The sequence below is a fragment of the Pectinophora gossypiella genome, chromosome 9, assembly GCF_024362695.1.
Source record: "Pectinophora gossypiella chromosome 9, ilPecGoss1.1, whole genome shotgun sequence".
NCBI classification, from domain to species: domain Eukaryota; kingdom Metazoa; phylum Arthropoda; class Insecta; order Lepidoptera; family Gelechiidae; genus Pectinophora; species Pectinophora gossypiella.
The window spans coordinates 12,967,474-12,976,521 of NC_065412.1; the positions used below are offsets into that span (position 1 = coordinate 12,967,474).

At 36.3% G+C, this 9,048-nt stretch overlaps 1 protein-coding gene across 1 annotated transcript; it reads left to right on the forward strand.

The window, feature by feature from the left end:
* Positions 1-2,211: 2,211 nt before the first annotated feature.
* On the forward strand, positions 2,212-4,873 carry LOC126369825 (uncharacterized). The gene is made up of 2 exons (XM_050014389.1): positions 2,212-2,430; positions 4,700-4,873. Exons 1-2 carry the CDS (start codon positions 2,212-2,214, stop codon positions 4,871-4,873), a joined length of 393 nt encoding a protein of 130 aa, XP_049870346.1.
* The last annotated feature ends 4,175 nt before the right edge of the window (positions 4,874-9,048 follow it).

Sequence of the window (9,048 nt, forward strand, 5' to 3'; positions counted from 1 at the left end):
GCTTCTCACAACCTGTATAGCCGGGGAAAAGAAGCTGCAAGAAAAACCTCCGAACAGAGTTATCACTGATTCAATGGCCCCGATTCCTGCAGACACCTCCTAATTTTATTTTAAGTTATACCCGTCATTTTCTTATCCGCCGAAAAGGAAAGGGACGAATTAACAACTGTTAATTTTAAAATGAATGAATAACCCGGGCGAATAAAATAGGCATCTCGCTTAATATGAAATTCATTTGACGTGTGCTGTCAACTGAATTATGTCGGTTTATTGGCCAATATAACATTTTGGAAGGGTTTTTTTTAATTTCTGCCTAAGATTTACGAGTACTACATAAATTTTATGGATGTCGTTTACCCGTTCCTTTCCTTTTCGACTGATAAAAGAATGACAGGTATAACTTAAACTTCACCTGTGTCACATTAAAATTAAATTGAGTTTGATTCCGCTAGAATCCGCACAAATACTTATTTACCTGGAGCTCCGTGGCGCAGCGGTAACCGCGCTCGGTCTGCGATTGTTGAAGTTAAGCAACTTTCGCAAAGGCCGGTCATAGGATGGGTGACCACAAAAAAAAAAGTTCATCTCGAGCTCCTCCGTGCTTCGGAAGGCACGTTAATCCGTTGGTCCCGGCTGCATTAGCAGTCGTTAATAATCACCGCCAATCCGCACTGAGCCCGCGTGGTGGTTTAAGGCCCGATCTCTCTATCCATCCATAGGGAAGGCCCGTGCCCCAGCACTGGGGACGTTAATGGGCTGGTGATGATGACTTATTTACCTAAACCTTGTTTAACGTAACATAAGGTCACGACTATATCCCAATTGGGGTAGTCAGAGGTACATCATACATCCTTAGCAATATGATAGCATGTACGTACCCACACCTCACCGAGAAACCGTATTTACTGCAAAGAATAAAGACAATGCAGTAGAAGCAGATTACTAAGATATTCTTTACCCACTGTAAATACTTTCTATGTTCCATAATGCAATTTTCAATTTCCTAGCCTGAATAAATATTCTACGGGCACATTTAAAAAACAAGCTCAGAATAAACTCTCTGTCTATTTTCACGTAGTTAGACCAACTCGCATGCTAATGTATATATTCAATTTATGGCCGTATTAGAGAGGTAAACGAAGCGTTCCTAGGCTTAGCACGTGCTTCGCTCACCGTGGAATACTAACCGTCCTTTTAGCAAGTCTTACTGAACTATGAAAATAATGCCTTGATTCTGTATAGGAATAATGTACCTACTGAAATACTACTGGCTATGTCCTGTAATTGAGTGCCAGAATAAAGAAAAAAAATGGTTTTGATTTTAAATTGAAAATCGAATTTAACTTACAAATTCCATTCCCAGGCAAAGGCTTCTTCTTCCTCTTCCTATTTTGTTTTTCAAAAATAGAAAAATATCCAACATAGGTATACAGAATGTTAGTGACACAGTAAAGTAACGAACACTTTGAGCGATGATTCAGACCATGATTCCGAGTTGATATCAAAAGTATGGAACAGAAAATAATTTTAAAAAACACTAATATTTTCATGAATTTTCCGACAAGATATTCCACTTAATATTAACTCAGAATCATGAGCTGAATTATCAGCCTCGGTATTCGTTACGATGTCACCAACATCCTGTATAAAATTATTATGATAGTTGTTAACAAAACCACGCAATAGACAAGCAAATTTAAACCCAGAAAAAAATATGGTCTCAATTTTTAGCCGGCATGAATAGTTTTTATAGAGTTTTCAAAAAGACGCTTACGTGGTTCTTCTCTACTTGAAAAAGAAGTGTGTCCAATAATGAACTAAAAGGGCTTATAGAGACGTATACAGAATTTTCATACTGTGCCATTTTTCGAGAAGAATTGAAGGAAACTAAATAAGAAGATATTATAATAACCCTGGGTATTTTAAATACCTACATTTTTAATAAATTATTAAGTACACCATAGTTTTTCTTCAAGAATAATTTTAAAAGAAGTTTTGATATCGAATTCCAATTTCAACTTTGATTAACTTTTGATTGACATTTAATTTATTTTGATTTCCTCAATTTTACTGATACTATGTAGCAGGAACAAATCAGCGGTATTTTTGTAGTTCTATTTTAAGTGTAATAAGAATTATATTTGTATAAAAATGGCTTGTAAGTTAGTAGCAGCTGTACGCCCGTGGTCATTGTTGCCGAGGTTACTTCCAATGAGGAGTGTTCTACAGAAACCGAAGTATCTTCCTCAAGCGATGACTGTCCGGTGCTCCGGTCTTCTGCCTCCGACGCAGTACGACACACCATTCCCTAAGAAAATGAAGCTAACTACAGTGTTGATCAGAAACTGGGAGATCATACCACTGTTCCTCACTACTGCAACCAGTATGGGAATTTTGGGCGCGTCTATCTGGTGGGCTGTAAAAAATAAGGTATGTAATATACAAATTTTCAAATTTATTTATTACAAACTTCACTATTATAACATGCATATTTCCTAAATCAATAATAATTGTGCAGTACAAAGTTTAAATAATCTATAGCTCTACTCTTTTGAATTTCGTCAGCGCACAAGTAAATACAGGGTGTTAGTGACACCGTAACGAATACTGAGGGGGATGATTTAGACCATGATTTTCAGTTGATATCAAGTGGAATTTCCTGTCGGAAAATTCATGAACATTTTTGTTTCTTTTTAATTATTTTCAGTCCCATACTTTTGCGACGGAAAAGTCCACTCGATATTAACTCAGAATCATGGTCTGAATCATCCCTCAAAGTTTTCGTTACGATGTCACTAACACCCTGTATATCAGTCCGTTCTGATATAATTATTTAAAATACCCCCTCCGGTTGATTGAGGGGAGGCCTGTGCCCAGCAGTGGGACGTATATAGGCAGTTTATGTTATTATATTTGTATAATGAAGGACTTTCCAGGCTAAATTCCCCAAAAAATATAGATGCGCTGGACAGATGTATCGTAATAATTACCTTTTTCACATTTTTGTGTACTTACATCATTATTCAAAAATATAATAATTATAATGGCAGAAGCATATAATAAAAATAATAAGTCGCTTGATATTTGAATTATGTATAGAATTTTTTGATGTCAAATAAGTTTTTCATAGTTTTCTTCTAAAAATATAACCAATATACATTTTGTCAACTCAAATACAATTCAATATACATTTTGTTGGAAATATATTATTACTCTCTTACGTGTATAGAATTATATTACTATCTAGATGTATATTACGTTTTTTTTTTGGGAACATAGTCTGGATACATTGTTTTAAGTTTACGCGGTAATTATCTAATTTAAAACACATACACGTTATTATGTGTGTTAATTACAGTCTGGATAGTATCTCATTATTTATCTGTGTTTCTTTTGTGTGCTATAAAGATTTATTGTAATGTAAATGTATTCTCGCAATGCCACAAGTCATTATTATTATTTATTTATTACATTTCGCGACTTTACAGTGCAGAAGCGCCAATGCGCCGTGAAACTTTAAATATAAACAGTATAATAAAAAACATATGAAACTTAAGACCACTAAAACTTAAGACTTTTTTATTATAAGACCTTTGATACAAAATCCCAAAAAAATGATAAACTGGTGATCAGCCGGTCACTCATATAATACTCCATCATCGCGATATGCCTCCTTATATGGATGGTTACCGCAGTATTAGGATGCTTTAAAATTCCTGTCCTAATTCTGCGATATTTTGTTTTCGGTTTTTAACTTATAAAATCAAATGCTAATCCAAAATTAAGTATAAGAATATTTTTAAAATATTGCCCATTGCCACACATAAATAGTTTTGATGATACCTAAAACGTAGCTTATAGATATGGGTACACTTAGCTAAATCGATCTGCGTTTGCATGGGGTTTTCATCGCCTTGTGCCATCAATAATTGTTTGCGCAAATCGGATGCAAATAGGATGCGCCGTGCTAGCGGAAATATGAATAAAACGTCTCTCAGGCATGCACATTTCATAATATCCTATTCTATGCACTGTCAGGGTGTTTTCATTCGTTCCAAATTCGATCCATGTCCGTGAATGATGGACAGTAGAAAAGTTACTTACACATAACCAGATGACGGATATCGGATGTCGTGCGTAAGCTAGTACCCTAGCATTATATCTTTATTATAATCTTTTAGTAAAAAGCCGTGGTCCTATACCATGGTAGTCGAACTCTTCGGATAAATTAGCATACGACCACGGCTAATTATCTAAACATCTCTATTCTGTAAAAGGGGAACAATTTTATGATGAATGATGTGATGTGATGTTGATGTGTGTTTATGATGTGCGTTAGTAGAGAACAGACGTAAATACACACAATATAGCGGTCAAACACGGAACCCTCCTTGCTTCGCCGCAGTCAGGTAAAAACTATAATAAAAATCGACTTCACTGATTCCCCCCAATCACTACCCCAAATTAAACGGAGCGGTCGAGATTGTCTACAAAGTAAAAATTCTATGTTCAAAAACCATTGACGTTCATAAATGAAATCTGTCATCTTTGTCTCACCACCTTTACCAAATGCTAGGGAGCATTTGATGTTTTCCTTTACCGCTGAGCATTTGATAATCATTTATGGTCACACAGTCTAAACAGTCTACTGTTATCATCAATAAGAATGAGTGATGTTTAGTTCTTTTTATTGTTTCAGGTGGACTATGTGATGCCACGCAAACGCAACAATATATCCAAAACTATGAACTTGTTAAACCCAACTACCCACAAGATAATCCTAATTGAACAAAAGTACGATCCTTGGCCTGAAATGCACGATGTTCTGTGTAAAATGAGAATTGCCAACCCTAAAACGAATAAAACAAAATAAAAACAACCTGAACGGGGTGTTGGGCAGAAGATAATGATTTGATCTCCAAATATAATAGTGCAATCGTTGATTGACTGAAATATAAAACATCAAATCTCTTAAGTTCTAAACCCCGCTTGAATAAAATTTTGTTTTCGGAATCTGAATGTTGTTTTTTTTGTATACTACATAAATCTGTTTCCAACAGATTCCCAAATAGCCGTCTCTACCCATTGTCCAATTACAAACCTACATATTAGTTCACTTGGGTGTTCCAATATTAATAATGATATTAATGATAATGATGAGGGTAATGGGCGAGATGGATTTTTAAAAAATAAGTTTAAAACCCGACTACGGAAAAATCGGGTACTATAAAATCGCTTTCAAATTCTTCCGAATAATAATCTTTTAGTAAAAAGCCGTGGTCCTATGCCATGGTAGTCGAACTCTTCGGATAAATTAGCATACGACCACGGCTATCTTCTAAACATCTCTATTCTGTAAAAGGGGAAAAATTTTATGATGAATGATGTGATGTGATGTTGATGTGTGTTTATGATGTGCGTTAGTAGAGAACAGACGTAAATACACACAACATAGCGGTCAAACACAGAACCCTCCTTGCTTCGCCGCAGTCAGGTAAAAACCATAATATAAAAATTGACTTCACTGATTCCCCCCAATCACTACCCCAAATTAAACTGAGCGGTCGAGATTGTCTACGAAGTAAAAGTTCTATGTTCAAAAACCATTGACGTTCATAAATGAAATCTGTCATCTTTGTCTCACCACCGTGCGCCCTGCGCCACTTTACATGGAGTAGCATATTTATCTTTATATAAATCGTTGTAAAAACATTAAGCATGGCTTCCAAATTACTGGTGAAGAGTATGCAACTACAGACGAAGTTTGCGACCGTTAAACCGTTAACCGGCCCATATCTTCCGCAAGTGCACCCAATCCGAAATATTGGACAACTTATTCCGCCGAGTCAATACGATACACCGTTTCCACATAAACTGAAACCTGGACCTTTATTACGAAAAAATTGGGAGATCATTCCCCTTTTTCTGGTCACTATGACCAGTATGGGAATCTTGGCTTTTTCTATTTTTTGGGCTATCAAGAATAAGGTACGTAAATAATCTTCTTCTACTGTGTGGGTTGTGAGGTGGATTACCGACCTCATCAACCTTGGTGTCAGGATTATTACTGAGCCTCTGACATGGCTCATGTATCAACTACTACATCAGTAAGTAGTAACTGTGACCAATGGCTTAACCAGCCTTCCGAAGGACGGATAATCTTACTTTCGATACGTAAATAATAAAATGACATTATTCGTAGATCAGTACTGTACGTCTGTCTGTGTTATATTACTTCTTGTTCTGTATTTTCACGTCTGCTGGTCGTTTTACCAACAAAATAACAAAGACACATGTCAACATGTTTACATCTAACTTGCTTCAGTGTGGTCATGGTTTTCTTTAGACTCATGTTTTTAAATAAATGTTACTTACATTAACCCCTCCGGTTGATTGAGGGGAGGCCTGTGCCCAGCAGTGGGACGTATATAGGCTGTTTATGTATGTTATGTTACTTACATGCCTTATTTTACTCATACAATATTTAAACTGAAAGACATGAAAGTGTACTTAGCAATTTTTACTTGTTGACATATTTTTCTTTAACAACCATGTTTGAAAAAAAATGCTCCTTTATTTCTTTACGGGACTTAATGAGGGACTTTCCAGGTTACATTCCCCAAAAACGAAACATAGATGGCGCTGTACAGTGCCTTTGTTTAACCTTCTAATTTCATTAATAACAGACATATGCATCTTTTACCTTTGTTTTTGGGTATAAATGATGACCCCTTCATTACACCCAGGCACAATTATATCTTCCAACCATTATTATTCAGATCAAAATAAATAAAAGATCAAAATAAAAAAAAAATCTTGCTCGTAAGGCCCGGATTTCCAGACACAATAGTTAAACAATGGGATTTGGATTTTAAAAGGACTTTGGGCCTTACGACCATATAGGTAGCAAAATAATTCTATACATAATGTGATCCAAATATCGAGCAAGAATTTTTTTATATTGCTTCTGCCATTACATTGTATTTTGGAATAATTATGTACCGGTGTAATGATAAAATAGGTACTTATCACGTTAAAGCTGCACAACGCCATCTATATTGTTTTTGGCGAACGTAGCCTGCAAAGTCCTTCATTGTAGATTTACCGCATATGCCAACTATTTTGCAAATGGGAAGCCATGAGGTGCAAGGCATCAAAATAATGTAAAAGGACAATGAGTCAAAACGTACCCCCTCTATCAACAAATTCCCGACATAAATATCTCATTCGAAGCGTCTTAGTGATTATGATTTGATTTGATTTTGATTTGATTTGAGTTACAACATAGAACACGTTCAGCTGCTTCTCTTCCCGGGCATGTCGTAAAAACCGACAGAGGGATTGTGTCCTCTAACATGATGGACTAATGTTATGGGCGATAGGCTGATCCCTTATCACCATAAGGTTCATCATATCCATCTTTGGAATTCGTATCAACAGTGGCTGCAAGTTGTCTTTGATTACTTGTGGCTCTGCCCACCCCATTAGGGATTACGGGCGTGAGTTTATGTATGTATGTATGTTGATTTGAGTTGATATTTGTGTTCTAGGGCGACTTTCTCGAAATTCGCGTGGTTTAGCCGGAATTCGGGTTTTTAGCTACGATTTTGGGTACCGCCTGGTACAACATTGTTTCAACCAAATTCGATTTTGGACAAACTTTTTTTTAATTTTATTTCTAAACCCTATGGTATTTGAAGTTATAACTAATTGGTAATATTTTTAAAGATACTAATGAAATCAAAATTAAATACAATAAATTATCTATTGGAGGGAGAGTTATGGTCATGATCCTTTCTAGACATCAAACGAATTACTTACGAGAAAATTTTTCCCAACATGCCGCTTTAGCGTGTAACAAAGAACAAGTTATATAGAACTGAATCTTTCAGGTGGATGTGCAGTTCACTCACACTCGAGACAATTTGTCTCGTACAATGGACCTTAGACACCCGGTGTCACACAAGTTGTTCCATATCAAACAGGAGTACCATCCCTGGCCAGAGATGCAGGATTCTCTAGACAAAATGCGTCAGCAGGAGAAAAAACTGAAACGAATGCAATCTAAAGCTTGCTAAAAAATTTCACGGTCCACCAGAGACTGAACGCTACCTTTAATACTTCAACTCTTCTACAGCACTCGATAGGCTGAAGCAAGGAATCTGTAATATAGCAAGCGGTCAAAAAAGGAGGAAGACTTTTCCATTCGCTTTCCATAACTATATTCGGAAGTGTCTAGTTAAACTGGCCACTCTGATAAATAACAAGGAAAGTGTTGGTGAGAGCCTACGATCGGCCAACAACCGAGATCCGTGGTGTTAACTAATGGACTCTGGTTGGTGTCCCTGTGAGTCCTCTTCATACCTCTTATTTTTACAAAGCTAGCAGTAGTAGTGAGCTGCAGTTAAAATATAACTAAAGAAGGTATAGTCTTGGATGAAGTGAAACTTTGGGCTTTTTGAACCTTTGTCTTTCATGAATACAAGCATTAAATATTCCATTTGCATTTTGTTATGTAAAGATATTTTAAACTGCTTTTGCAGTTGTGTGCTATTAAGTGCGTTTTTTAATTGGTGGGCCTCGATTTTTATAATTATTTTCTTGTTGATGTATGTTTTGTATTTGATTTGATGGAGAATGTAAATAAATATAATTCTCATTGGATATACTGTTTTTGTTATTTTATAATATTATTGCGTTTGGTCTTTTAGAAGGAAAGTGTGGGTGTGGGAAAATTAGCGTGAATTATGTATAAGCAAATTGATCTAATACTACGTAAACGAAGGGGCTTATCCCTATGGGTAGTAGAGGTTCTGCCCTTGCAAGGGTCATATGCTCGCATATTACGTGAACGGCGTAATTTTGAAACCTTACCTACTCGCTTCAGACGAAAGACTTTGCATGGCAATACGGATCTCTGGAGCCCTCACCCCAGCTCAGCTTCCCTTCTTGATGGCATAACGATTTAGGCATAAACAAAATCAGTCGGGACGAACTTACTATATTACCAAGAAACAACCATATTAACACGTCGACTGTCCAGTGATC

Excerpts from the sequence above, each read along its gene's own strand:
- LOC126369825 (XM_050014389.1), top strand. The coding sequence starts at position 2,212 with ATGAGGAGTGTTCTACAGAAACCGAAGTATCTTCCTCAAGCGATGACT. Across the intron at positions 2,431-4,699 it reads GGTGGGCTGTAAAAAATAAG|GTGGACTATGTGATGCCACG; the intron begins GTATGTAATATA and ends TTATTGTTTCAG.